Source organism: Terrapene carolina, unplaced genomic scaffold, assembly GCF_002925995.2.
Source record: "Terrapene carolina triunguis isolate 2854851 unplaced genomic scaffold, T_m_triunguis-2.0 Scaffold173, whole genome shotgun sequence".
Taxonomy (NCBI): domain Eukaryota; kingdom Metazoa; phylum Chordata; order Testudines; family Emydidae; genus Terrapene; species Terrapene triunguis.
This window is the reverse complement of record NW_020664524.1, coordinates 1,583,798-1,598,410: the sequence shown is the minus strand read 5'-3', so window position 1 is coordinate 1,598,410 and position 14,613 is coordinate 1,583,798. Positions and strand designations below refer to the sequence as shown.

The window sequence follows — 14,613 nt, the reverse complement described above, 5'->3', positions numbered from 1 at the left end:
AACCCCAGACCGGCAGCAGGCTGAGAGGGGCTGGTGGCTGGAACCCCATACAAGGATCCCAGCCCCTGCTCAGCCCGCTGCCAGTCTGGTCTGAGCGGTGCTGGTGGCCAGGACCTCAGTCCGGCAGCGGGCTGAGCGGCTCAGTCTGCTGCCGGTCTGAGGTCCCGGCCACTGGCACCACTCAGCCCACTGCCAGCCTGGGGTTCCATTCACCCAGACCAGCAGGGGTCTGAGCAGGGCCGGTGGCTGGGACCCCCGCTGCCGGTCTGAGGTTCCATCCGCCAGCTTCTACCAGCCGGGATCCCGGCCGCCGGCCCCAGTCAACCCGCTACCAGCCTGGGGTTCTGCTCACCCAAGCCAGCAGGAGGCTGAGCGGGGCCAGCGGCTGGGACCCCGACTGGCAAGGGGCCGGCAGCCAGAACCCCAGACCGGCAGCTTACTGAGCCACTCAGCCCCCTGCTGGCTGAGTGAATGGAACCCGAGGCCGGCAGTGGGCTGAGTACGGCCGGCGGCTGGGACCCCAGACCAGCAGCGGGCTGAGTGGCTCAGGCCACCGCTGCTCTGGAGTTCCGGCCGCCGGCTCCTGCCAGCTGGGGTCTCAGCTGCCGGCCTGCTCAGCCTGCTGCCAGCCTGGGGTTCCTTGGGGGTCCCCAGGCCAGCAGCGGGCGCTGAGTGGGGCTGGTGGCCGGGATCCTGGCTGGCAACGGGGCAGCAGCCGGAACCTCGGAGCGGCGGCAGGCTGAGCCGCTCTGACCACCGCCGCGTGCCATCAAAAATCGGCTCGCGTGCCACCTTTGGCACGCGAGCCGTAGGTTGCCGACCCCTGAGCTAGACAAATGTGGGGCCGTCAAAGCAAATTTATTCTCTAGCTCTGGAAGCTCTCAACTGGGATAGAGTGGTTTCCTGCTGGAGAGAAGAAGGGCTGGGTGCAGAGAGTCCTGGTACCAGGTTGGCTGCCTACTGCCTGTCTGAGATGAGAAGCACAGTGAATGTACATTCTGGTATTACTCCATCACAGAAGGTGAAAAAAAACAGTGTTCTTCTGCACTGTATTTTCAGTCTACTTTTTTGGGAACCTTTACTGCTTGTCTGTCTGTCTGTCTGTCTCTCTGAAAACCTCTCACATTCATAACACTTTCTCTTTCTGCCAGTTCAGCCAGTTACCTCAACCTAGCATGCTGTGCCCTTGAAGAAATCCACCGTAAAATTAAATTAAAACACGTGGTAGAAGAGTCATCAAAAAGGTTCCTGAAATCAGAGCTTATAGCTTGACAATTCAGTAAACAAGGAAGTGGAAACTTGAAATAAGAAGTCAAAGCAGCTAATAGGCAATGTTGAAATCCTTAAAAAAACAAAACAAAATAAAACTTCCATTTAGAAATCAAATAGTTCCCCTTCAATCAATATAGTTTGTTGTTTTGCAAAGTTTCATCTTTACAATTTTGTTAATTTTTTTAGGTTCTGAGCTTAACGTTTTTGAATACATGTATTCAGCCAAAAATCTGTAGAATTTTCACAGAACATTTTGCATGCAGTTAACACAAGCAGATAAATATCCTGCTAAGGAGCGATTGCCAACAAAGTAAAAATAAACCTTCAGATGAGAGGACAAGTTATATAACTTCCAAAAGCAGCCATTTGCGCATGTCTGCTGACTCTTAGCTTGTTTAAACTATAAGTTCCTGGGGGAAGGGACTCTTTATAAATATATTATTGTTTTTAAAGCACCAGACACGTTGTTGGTGCTTAAACATAATGATTCTTTTTATTTTTTATAACTTCTTTTAAACTATGCACTTGGGTAGAGACCAAACTCTGATTCATCTAGGCTTGTAATGTGTTCCAGATATTCTGCTGACAGGTGGACTGGCTGAGCAGGTCACAGATCTTTCTAGGAAATGGAACTGAAAAGGAAGAAAAGGATTCTGGCTGATCATCTCAGGGCAGGGCATTCCATCCATGGGCTTCCTTTTTGATGCAAACAACACATTACTCTGTATTGTAGCAAGATCTCTAACCCATAAGCAGAAGCTAAGGATGCCTTTTCACAAGAGTGTATTTTCTCCTTTGCCTTTCACTTCCCTCTCAGTACAGTGACTTGGAAGGCTGTAAAGAAAGTGGGCACTTCTCAGTAATCCGCTGATCTGTGTTGCTCTAAGTGTCCCTAGAGATGATCTCTCACTAAGACTATCTGGATGATTCTGAATCTTCCTCCCCCTGAGTTCTATGGCTTTCTGCACCAGGGTCCAGTGTTTCATTCCTCCTCAAGCACCTTAAGTCTTTTGTTCTGGTTTGTGACTGAGCTTTCCTAAAAGAATTAGAGAGATTGGATAAAGTGATCCGGACTGCAGTTACGCTCTAGCACAGACATTACGTGGTGATGGTCATGGCATGATGCCGGGCCAGGGGGAGCTCAAGCATGGCCAAATTTCCAGCACACTTTGATTTTTGTGAGAAGCATTTGATATAGCTCCTAGCTTTTTAAGAGTACAAACCACAATTCTTAGCACCCTCTTGTGATCAGTGGGAGGGATACAGGGAGTTATTTCCATCTGGACTCCTACTTCCTTCCCTGTTTGGAGTCCCACAACTTGTTGAGGCCTGACCAATTTTCTTAAGATTAATAGTCACCCTTCGCTCCACCACTCCAAAGATGCACTCGTTTTCCAGCAATTGCAATTTCAAAGCGTTCACAAGTGCTCAGCACTGGCCTACCTCTGCTCCTATTCATGTCCATATTAAAACTCCCATTGACCGCATTGGGAGTAGTTAGAGCAACACTGTGGGCTTTTGAAAATTCCCCCCTAAGTATCATTTTTTAATATAGTCAGGTTTGGCAGAATTTGATTTTTATTGTTTTAGAATTTCGACTGATAATCTTGATTATTTTTGAGCATTTTTGTCTCTTTTTTTATCAATTTAAATATTCACAGTTGAGCAAAATTATGGAGGGGGTCAGACAGTAGTTATTTAATGATTCAAAATATTAAAGCTTTATAACTGTTAAAACACAAACTCCCTACGTCACATGTTAAAATATAGTAAATAGCCTTAAATCAAAATCTAGTAAGTTTTCAAAAAAGCATTTTTCTTACTTTGCCTATCTTTAAATGGTGATTATTATGGATGGTAATATTTATTTTATTAGTTTGTGTGTGTACGGTGAAATGAACTTTTACCGACATTTACTGATAAAATTCAAATCCTTCCAAGTCTAAATATGGTTCTGTAGTCCTGTTAGTGTCCTCAGCTAGGAAAGGAGGAGAGATTGTAGCACTTTCCCAATTTCTATCCTAGTCAGTATTCCAAAACAATATAGCTATTCTTCATACTTACCCCAGTTACATGATTCCCAGGTAGATTAGGAATTGTATCTAGGATAGGTATAGAGCAGCACGGAGTGCCTTGCCTGGTCAGGATCAGAGTACATTCCACTCATGCTGCAGTCTTCACAGAAGTTAAATTTATTTCAGATTATAGTAACCAAGAATCTGAAACAAATGCGTTGAGTGTAATTTACTGCAGATCTCTGCTAAAGTAAACCATGCACATGCTCCTCCTCAGATACATAGGCAGTACTAAGTTCTCTGGCTACAGGTAGTTTTACACATCCTTCAACTAATTGCAGTGGGTAATTTTTCAAAAGTACCTAGGTGAAAACGAATTGGGAAGTAGGTTGCTAAATGTCTTAGGTGCTGTTGAAAATTTTACTCAGTTTGACCAAATTTTAGAAAACAAAAAATTAAAGCACCTTTCAGAAAGCTGTCAAGGGGAAAGGTTGTAAATAGGAGGTTATAAATATCTTGGAAGGGAGGGAGGGAACTTGCCTGAAATTGTGGGTAGGAGGGAGCAATCTCTGGGTCGGTTTTTGTGGCTGGGGGAAGGGTAGGTGGAGCAAGACAGTTATTACCAGAAGCTCCTGGTCACAGACCGGCATGTAGGCAGTGGCTGTCAGATGGTCATTTATGCATTTGGACAGAGGCAGGTCCGCAACTTGGCAGCTACAGCCATGACTGAGCAGCCCCTTTTAAGATCCACTCTGCTCACCTCGCATGGGAGAGGGCTAGAAAAGGTGCCCTAAACACAGTTTGCCTTGTCTCCCCCCCGACTGGATAACCATGTCCAGAGGGATCACCTTACTGTGGTCAAAACTGAACAATGAAATTTGGAACCTGGAATGTTTGAATCCTGATGGACAATACGAAAAATAACTCGCCAGAGCAAAGAACAGCGATTGTGGCCAGAGAATTCAGGAGGGATGACATCGACATTGCTGCACTGAGACCTGACATGCAGGAGAAGGAAAGCTCAAGGAACAAGGTGGTGGTTACACTTTTTTCTGAAAAGTAGCAGGTGACGCTGAATGACAAATCTACAGTGTTGGTTTTGCTATCAAAAATGAAATAGTCAACCAGCTCTTGGAATTACAATGGCACAATCGGAAAGGAAGGAGTGGGCAAGATGAATTTCAACAGAATTCTCCTGACCAAATGCGCGAAATATGACCTAATTATCACACACCATGTTTCCACCAAAAGAATAAGTAGAAGACATTGTGGGAACACATGTGATATAAGCATTGGCATCTGATTGACTATGTCATTGTCCGTGATTGTGAAGACGTTTACATCACCAAAGCGATGACTGAGGAACATTGCCTTATCTGCTGTATCATTTACATCAAATTCACACCAACATGACAAATGCAGAAGAAATCAGCTAGATGGAAGATTAATGCCGAGAGTCTTAAAGACCAACTAAACTTGACCTTTTCCAACAGTGCCTCCCCAAGAAACTGATGAATATCAAAACTGAAATGGAGAGCCACAAAGATCATTGGAAAGCATTCAAATTTGCCGCCCATGCTGCATGTGAAGGAACACTGGGCTTCTCAACCAAGAAGCACCAAGACTGGTTTGATGAGAACTATGAGGAAATCCAAGACCTGATCAACCATAAGCACAAGCCCTTCTGTGGTTGGCAGAATGACATCAATTCCAAGCAGAAGCAATATGTCCACCATCAACTCAAAGATGAAGTTCAAAGGAAAACCTGTGAAATGAAGAACAAGTAGTGGGAGAGCAAAGCGAAGGAGATCCAACACCCATAACATGCATGGATTCTTGAACACCACCAAAGCCCTTTATGGTTCCCCAGGGCTAACCCCACTCTGATCCAGGGATGGAGCCAACCTTCTCAGGGAGAATGAATCTACCAATGCGTGTTGGAAAGACTACTTCAAAGACCTTCTGAATCGTGACTTCAATGTTGGTCTTTGATTTAATCCCTCAACATCCTATCAAGGATGACCTCAGAATCCCACCAACATTCATTGAGGTAAAGAAAGCCATCAAACAAATGAACAATAAGGCATCTGGACCGGATGGAATCCCCACTGAAATCTTCAGAGGAGGCGGCGAACAGGCTCACCAGCTTCACGCCTTAATCCTCAAGACTTGGAATTCAGAAGAAATCCATACAGCTCTTGGAGATGCCATGATTGTGACCATCTTCAAGAAGGGAGACAAATTAGATTGTGGAAACTATTGAGGAATTATCCTGTTGTCCACCTCCGGAAAGATTCTTGCGAGAATTCTCCTCAACCGGCTGCTCCCCTTGGCCAAGAAAATGCTCCCAGAAATGTAGTGCGGATTCAGACCATCTCAGAGTACCACCGACATGATCTTCCAACCGCCAACTTCAAGAAAAGTGCCACAAGCAACATCAACCTCTGTATGTGGTTTTCATTGACTTCACGAAAGCATTTGACTCCATCAGTCGTGAGACACTGTGGAGAATTGTCATTACATTTATATGCCTGCCAAAATTTGTTGCCGTCCTCCGGCTCCTTCTCGGCAACATGTCTGTGACAGTTATCAGCAATGGATCTGAAACGGACCCCTTCCTAGTCAAGACAGGAGTTAAGCAAGGCTGTCTCATCGCTCCAACACTTTTCTCCATCTTCCTTGCTGTCATCCTATTCCTCATCTCTGACAAGTTCCCCTCCGGACTTGACGTCCAATACAGAATGGACGGCAAGTTCTTCAACCTCAATAGTCTCCGATCCAAGACAAAGACTAAATCAGCCATTGAACTCCAATATGCGGATGACTGTGCCCTGTGTGCCCACTCAGAAGAAGATCTTCAAAAAAGAATCAACGCTTTCTCTGAGTCCTACAACCAACTCAGCCTCACAATCAACACCAAGAAAACTAAGGTACTCCATCAACAGGATCCAAATCACCAGAATCATACTCCTGTAATTCAGGTCAGTAAAGGGACCCTGGAGAACGTCAAGCACTTCTTTACCTCAGCAGCTATCTGTCTCAGAAAGCTGACATTGATGAGGAAATTCAACACCACCTTCAATGCACCAGTGCTACTTTCGGACACTTGAGAAAACATGTCTTTGAAGATCATGACATCAAGAATCACACCAAGCTTCCCACATACCAGGCTGTTGTTATCCCTGCTCTCTTGTATGGTGTCGAAACCTGGGTCATGTGCAGTAGACACCTCAAGGTTCTTGAAGGGTACCATCAACAGTGCTTCTGCAAAATCTTCCAAATCAAGTGGACGACCGACACACCAACATCAGTGTTCTGTCCCAAGCCAAAACCTCCAGCATTGAAGCTATGATCATCCACCACTAACTCCGTTGGGCTAATCATGTTCTTCGAATGCCGGAAAATCGACACCCAAAGCAGATCATGTTCTCACAACTGAGCCATGGCCAATGGACAAGGGGAGGGCAAAAAAGGCGCTTCAAAGTCATCCTCAAAGCCAATATGAAGAAGTGCAATTAAACTCATGGGAAACCCAAGCCCTCGACTGACCTAAATGGAAAAGGACCTTGTGGCAAAGATCCCAGTATTTTGAGATCCAACAGAGACAGTGGTAAAGGAGGAAAGAACATGCTGGAGCCCAACGGAACAATCCAGATCCACCCCTTCCACTAGGAAATGTCTGCACCAATTGTGACAAGATCTGTGGATCTCGGATTTTATGGAAGGCAATCATCTTCAAACTCCGAGGGAGCACCGATGGACATGCCTAATCCCTACCATGATGATGGCCCATTTGTGTCTGTGGCTGGCCCCATCTTGTTAGGAAATGTAGTTGCATTTGTTGTGGTAAATTGAGTCTTTATTATCATATAAGTTTTCGTGACACTTGGTTTCCATGACTATATTGTATTTCTTTGGAAATAATATCAATGAGAGCTTTAATTAGCAGTATCTCTGTTTCCATTTTTATTGTAATGACTGAGGGATTCTATTTTAGCTGCTTTACTTGGTACAGTTGAAAAGAAAATAAGTTTAGAATGTATTTATTTAAAAAGCTGTTGTTTGCTCCCCTCTGTTTTCTAAATAAACCTGAATTAATTGAAGAGAATGGAAATTTTAGTAAATGTGATTGATATTTGTTGTACTGTTGTCTTCACATTTAGCTGTAAAATGATAAATGCCATTAAATCCACTACATTTTTCTGAATACATGTATTAGCATTAATATATGCCAGTGGAGTCTCAGAAGCTTTAGCTACAGGTACAGTTAAGCATTTGTGTGTTTTTCGTGAATAGTAGAAGCAGTGACATTAAGCATATGAAGGAATCCCTATAGTTATAAATATTTACAAATATTTATTTTGGCAAGAGCCCCTTATTCAGATGTTCCCTGCTGCACTCTTACTAATACAGTATCCATATTTTTCACAGTACACTCTTCAAATTACAATATGTTCTGGAATTAGTCCTAAGGTAGGGGCTTGCCCTTGCCGTATAATTTTATTTTTTGCAAATATTTAATTTTTCTTACTTTGCAAGAAAAACATACTTTTAAACGAACTGTGCAATTAACATATGAGCATTGCAGAATTGCAATTGGTAGACTTGCCTGCAACAGAGTTTGGCGATAGTGTCTCCTACTGTTTTATAAAGGTATGAGAGAGAGTTCTTACTAGGATAACTAACAAGCCTTAACAAATCCACCTAAATATTTATTCGCATATGTAGAATTATATTTCAAAAGTAGTTACTCTGGGCAATATATGCCTGCTTTCTGTGCTATCACACTGCCAGTAGGAAAAGAAGGAAGTCTCTATTTGCAATGTAGGAAAAATCCCAACATAGACACAGCAGAAAAGTGGGTTCTGCATTTGTCATTATTACCAGAGTCTACAGGAGACCTCATTTCACTTTGTCCTAACAACATGATCTAGAATGCTGTCTCTTCTCTTCAATAAGACAGGCTTTTTTTCATTTCTTTTCTCTGAAAAGATTCATAATCTATAGCGAGTATACTCGTGGGTTGGAACTCCAGCAGAAGCAATACATCTTTAATGAAATTTTTAGAAGAAATCCTGTACAAATCTGTCTTCACTTCTTTTCTTCTTCATTTACATTTCACTACAGATGTTAATGAAAAAACAATTCTTTCTAAAACATCAGTGTATGTAAGCCATTCCAGGAAGCATAACATAAGCCCAGCAGACTGCAGGTGGGGGAAAAAAAGGCTCCTGATTTCATTTAAAAAAAAACAACCCAAAACCTTTTTAAACAAATTGTGCAAAAATTATTTTTCATTTTCATACTTTCTGGGCCTAGGTTATAGCCACCGTGTGGTGGACTTCTTGTAAGTCTGTAATGATATTTTTTTCTCCCAACAGAAAAGTGTTAGTGGATGCTGCTACTTAATTAAAAAACAAAAAACAGGCATCTGGAGGTTTTATTTTTGTATGTGGTTAAATCCTGAATTGCTCTCAGTTGTTCAAGTGGGTTGAACTAGAACATTATGAATAGACCACGGTATTTGCAATGAATGTAATCGTAAGCAGTTCTGCATTATTTAGTACTTAATATGCTTAAAATTTTAGCAAAAAATGATAGAGGAATGTTTAAAACTCTGAGTAGTTAGCCAGTTAGATTGCAGCATATGCAGGCATTACTCCTTTCTTTCCACATGCTTGTATAGAATTTTATAATAACTTTATTTATAATGTGCCCCTTACAGAAGTGCATTGTGCTGAAAATCTTAATGGCACCACTTAAAAAAACCAAAAGATAGCTATCGAAAACTTTAACAAATAAAAACAGATGGCAAAAAAAAAAGGGGGGAGGAAAAAAGCAATAAATGCAGGGCCACAGTAGCAAAAACATATTTTATAAATAAGCAAAACATCTTTGGATTTTAAAAAGGTATAAGATACTTTCCAAAACTGGAGAGAGATGGAGTGAGATTTTTTTTCTTGAGGGGGAGGCAAGTTAGAAATCCATACCTTAGCAGCTACCACAACTCTGGCCCAATCCCCTCCCAGTTAAGACAGGGTGGTGGGAAATTTTGACAGTGGGTGGTATCTGAGCACAGATACCCATTAAGTCAAGGCTGAAGGAAGAAATCTCAACTATCGCCAGGGTCTACTAAGGGTTTTAAAAGTCAACAGTGCCAATTTAAAATCAATCTGCTAGTTTATAAGCTGCCAAGGTAAAGAATGCAAGGCGGGCGTAATGTGATTATGGTAACTCAAGCCAGTGAGCGAACGTGTTCCTGTACTCTGAGTAATCTGCGGCATAATAATATACGTAACTGAACTATGCAGAACATTCCATCTTGACACACAGGATGCAAATGAAATCTGGAAGCATTGTAGGAGTGATGATAACCCATATATTTAGGTGGAGCTTCTTTTTTAAAGAGCTCTAATATCTCCAGGATTTACGGTGGGAACTTGAAATTTGGCAGGAGACTAGTACTGTTATGAGGAAGGTGCCTTTTTGTGGCCCCATGGAAAACCATTCTCATGTGGCCAAGTTATTTGCTACTAAAAATTGTCATTTCTCATCTGTTTTTTTGCTCAGTGCAGCTGGCTCCTGGCTTGCCATTACAACACTGAACATTATGTTAGCACTGTGCATTCACCCACCCAGGTGCGCTAGCAGACAAAATGGATTCTCATCCTACTGCTGACCCACCCATGTCCCATGAAAATACCATTTGGCCTAGGAGATGGTGCACTGGGCTGGGACTTTGTATGTGACGGTGGGCAAATCACTTAAATCAAAACTTTCACAAATGGTCACTAATTGTGTGTTCCTCATCTTCTAGCTGTCCAAATTTAAACACCTGATTTTCAGAAGTGTTAAGCACTCACAGTGAGAAATGAAATCAGTGGGAGCTGTGGATGTCAGACCCTCTGGGAGTAATGTTGTGTGGTATGGAATGCAGGGATTCAGGAGGCCCTCCGTGCTAATGCTGGCTTTGCTATCGGATATGTCTACACAGCTAAAACAACCTCTGTGGTTGGCCAGTGCCAGCCAGCTCTGGCTTGCGCTGCAGAGCTTTCAATGCGGTATAGACTTCCAGGCTCAGGCTGCTGCCCAACTCACTGGGCTGCATGGCAAAACCTGGACAGGGCTAAACTGTGTGCTCTGAACATTTCTCTGGAACTGGTTGCAAATGCAGGGACTAGGGGATTGTTTGGCAAGTTGTGTATGTGTAAGAGGAGCCCATCAGCAGAAGGCATGAGAAGCAGTTGTGAGCAGAGAGACAGAGCTCCTTGGGCATAGACCTGACTGGAAGGGCAGACTTGGAAACCGAGAGTAAGAAGCTGCCTGCTCTTGTTTGTTTCTACTGTGCAGGGAAAACAGTGTACAGTCTTTGTAACTAAACAGGAGTGCACCAAACAATACACCTGACTCATCTCATCTCTCTCCTCATTGAAACAGCCTGGCAAGGCCCTGGATATTGGCTAACCACTTGAGTCAAAAGGTGGGGTAACGTCCTCCCTCACAGGGGAGTTGTGAGGATTAATTACGTAATATCTGTACAGTATTTTGAACATGTGAAGGGCTATTTAAAAACACTAAAAAAAAATCAGGTCTTAGTGTCTCAAGATGGGCACCCAAAATTAGTGGGGATTTTTGCAGATTTTGGCCTTCATCTCCCTGAATCTCAGTTCTTCTTTTGTCAAAACTCTATCTACCTCTGAGGGGTGTGGCCAGGATGAGTTTGAATTCATTGGGCTCAGACAATTTTTATTCTGGCACTTTACTAATTTGTGAGGGTCTCATTTTGTAACCTCAAAAACATTTTCTTAATATAGTCGTGGGTTTTTGATTGTAATAATTTTCTTATAAAGCATTTCAATTGATCAAGAATATTTACAAATGCACGTTAGTTTAAAATACACAATAGCTAGACAGTACTCAGGCCCAGTCTAAACTAGGCAATTTTTTCACCAGTGCAATTACATTGATGTTGGTTACCCTTGTGCAAGCCTGTAATGTAGATGTGCACACCCATAATGCAGATGTGCTGCACCAGCACAAAACTGGGCTTTCATCAGTGCATGTTACTTCAGTATGCACTGATGTAAGCTAAACTTTGTACCAGTAGTGGTTTGTTGGTTTGATTTACCTAAACATACATAGGGCCTCAGTTAAGAAATGTTTATTCATGTATCCTTAGGGCATGATTCCAAAGGGAATTCTTTAAAAATGATTGTGACAACCTGACACAAGTGAGAACCTGCTGCAGTGTCTGAAATTGACCAGTCTGTGAGCACAGTTGTTTTAGCCTCGTGTGGATGGTGGTGCAGATGCATGCCACACCATTGGGAGATCCAGGAGCTTTTGAGACTGGCTTAGACAAAAATACCTTTCTGGAGCTCTGGTGGCTCTGATCGTTGTCTGTCCTTCCATGTAGAACCAACTGTGGATTGAGGAGCATAGCCCCACCCCTTTTGGAGAAGTTAGTGCTATTTAAACAATAGGTCCAGTGCTCACTAAGTACAGGGGCTCTGATTGTAACCAGCTCCTGCACAGGGCCACAAAGGGTAAGCCAGAGTTGTCTTGTACCACATCCCCGAAGAGGTTAGCCATAACATAGCATGTGCTCTCTCTTAAATTTGGAATGAGGATGAGTGGAGTGACATGCCCATCCTAATGCAGGAATCATTTGCACAAGGAGAAATGCTCTTTCATTGTTTTGTTAAATGTATTCAAACACATCAGCGTCCAGTTATAACAGTTCCTGTTTGGCGCATTGTGGTATGAAGGCTTTGGGTGGTCAGACTACGTGCATTCACTTCTTTTTTCCTTTCACGTCTCAACAGCAGCAACAGGAAATGCTAGCAATGAAACATCAGCAGGAGCTCTTGGAACACCAGAGAAAGTTGGAGCAACATCGACAGGAACAAGAGCTGGAGAAGCAGCATAGAGAACAGAAACTACAACAGCTAAAAAACAAAGAGAAAGGAAAAGAAAGTAAGTAACAGCAAGATAGTTTATTTCAGTGATGGAGTTTACAGTAGGTGAATAGAAGCCATGGGCACTGGTAACTCTGTTTTACGCTGTGGTTGTACAAAGGTAGTTTACAATGCTTATGAAACATCCGTGGTTCTCTGCATACGGAGACTTGTTGCATGAAATTCTCATGTTAACTGTGAGAAGGGATTGAGGATAAAGAAAAGATGAAACTGTATCTGAGCTCTCAATTTTGTTTTTATATACGTAAAATAAAGTATCTTAATTCTGAAAGTATTTCTTTATACCTTACAAAGTATGGTTTGCTCTTGTGTATGTGATAGTACCCAAGGAAAAGTGTGCAACAAGATGCAGTAAAATTGTCATCACATAAGAATGGCCATAGTGGGTCAGATCTACGATCCGTCTAGCCCAGTATCCTGTCTTCTGACAGAGGGAATGAAGAGAACAGGGAAATTGAGTGATCCATCCCCTGTTGTCCAGTCCCAGCTTCTGGCAGTCAGATGTTTAGGGACATACATAGAGATGGGGTTGCATCTCTGACCAGGTTGGCTAATAGCCATTGATGGACCTATTTTCCATCTGATGCTCTCCTGAATCTTTTTTGAACCCAATTACACTTTCAGCCTTCACGTCTCCTGGCAATGATTTCCACAGGTTAACTGAGTGTTCTGTGAAGTACTTCCTTTTGTTTGTTTTAAATCTGTTGCCTATTAATTTCATTGGGTGACTCCTGCTTCTTGTCTTATGTGAAGGAGAAAATACTCACTTTCTCATGATTTTATAGACCTGTATCACACCTCCTCTTAGTCAATGTCTTTTCCAAGCTGAACAGTCCCATTTTTTTATTCTCTCCTCATATGTAAGCTGTTCCATACCACTAATAATTTTTGTTGCCCTTCTCTGTACTTTTTCCAATTCTGATATATCTTTTTTGAGACGGGGGACCAGAACTGCATAAGATATTCAAGGTATGGATGTACCATGGCTTTATATAGTGGCATTATGATATTTTCTGTCTTATCTACCCTTTACTAATGGTTTCTACATTCTGTTAGCTTTTTTGACTGCCACTGCAAACTGAGTGGATGGTTTCAGAGAAATATCCACAATGACTCCATGGTCTCTTTCTTGAGTGGTAACAGCTCATTTAGCCCCATCCTTTTGTAGGTGTAGTTGGGATTGTTTTCAAGTGTGCATTACTTTGTATTTTGCATTAGGACCACACAAATCCCCCATCAGACATTTCAGTTGCTCATTCTGACCCTTATTGCACATGAATTTGAAGCATGTGAGAGGTGTTCAGTTAGCAGCATTAAAGGTTGAACTCCACTAACCCCAGAACATGGATCTCACAAGCAACAGCACTGCAAGCTCCCCTCCCAATGTGTCTCAGTCGTGCCCTGGGAAGACCACCTCTAGTGCTTAAAGCAGGGGTGGGCACATTTTTTTGCCTGAGGGCTGCATCAGGTTTTGTAAATTGTATGGAGGGCCTGTTAGGGGAGGGGGTTGTGGCCCGGCCCCCACCTCCTATCTGCCCCCCCCTCCGGGACCCCTGCCCCATCCACACACCCCTGTCCCCTGACCGCCCCCAGACCCTTGCTGCCCCATCCAACCCCTCCTCTCATTCCTGATGCCCTTCCCCCCCCCCCCCCGGACCCCTGCCCCATCCAACCATCCCTTCTCCCTGTCCCCTGACTGCCCCCGAAACCCCTGCCCCTGACTGCCCCCTGCTGCCCCATCCACCCCCCCCCTCCTTCCTGACTGCCCCCCGGGACCCCTGCCCCATTCAACCCCCTGTTCCCCCCCCGACCACCATCCACACCCCCGTCCCCTGACCACCACCCCGAACTCCCCTGCCCTCTATCCAACCCCCACTGCTCCCTGCCCCCTTACCGCACTGCCTGGAGCACCGGTGGCTGGCGGCGCTATAGCTGCACCGCCCGGCTGGAGCTGGGCCACGCTGCCGCCGCCACCAGGCAGCTCAGAGCACCGGGTCAGGCCGGGCTCTGCAGCTGCGCTGCCCCAGGAGCTCACAGCCCCACCGCCCCAGAGCATTGCGCCGATGGCGGAGCGAGCAAGCTGAGACTACGGGGGGGGAGGGACAGCAGGGGAGGGGCTGGGGACTAACCTCCCAGGCCAAGAGCTCGAGGGCTGGGCAGGATGGTCCCACGGGCCGGATGTGGCCCGCGGGCCATAGTTTGCCCACTCCTGCCTTAAAGGGTACTTGAGGTACTCCATTCAGTCAGCGGCTTCTCTGAGACAGCCAACAGAAGTGGTGTTTGTAGACGACGTTTTCACAGTGTCAGGGCTGGCTCTGGCTTTTTTGCCGCCCCAGGCAAAAAAGCCT

At 44.2% G+C, this 14,613-nt stretch overlaps 1 protein-coding gene across 2 annotated transcripts in view; it reads left to right on the top strand.

The window, feature by feature from the left end:
* HDAC4 (histone deacetylase 4) overlaps positions 1-14,613 on the top strand; it is a 439,152-nt gene that overhangs the window by 259,551 nt on the left and 164,988 nt on the right. For both annotated transcript variants that reach the window (XM_024194087.3, XM_024194086.3), the window contains exon 5: positions 12,113-12,263. In XM_024194087.3, coding sequence (XP_024049855.1) covers positions 12,113-12,263 — 151 coding nt within the window. The remainder of the gene's footprint in view (positions 1-12,112; positions 12,264-14,613) is intronic.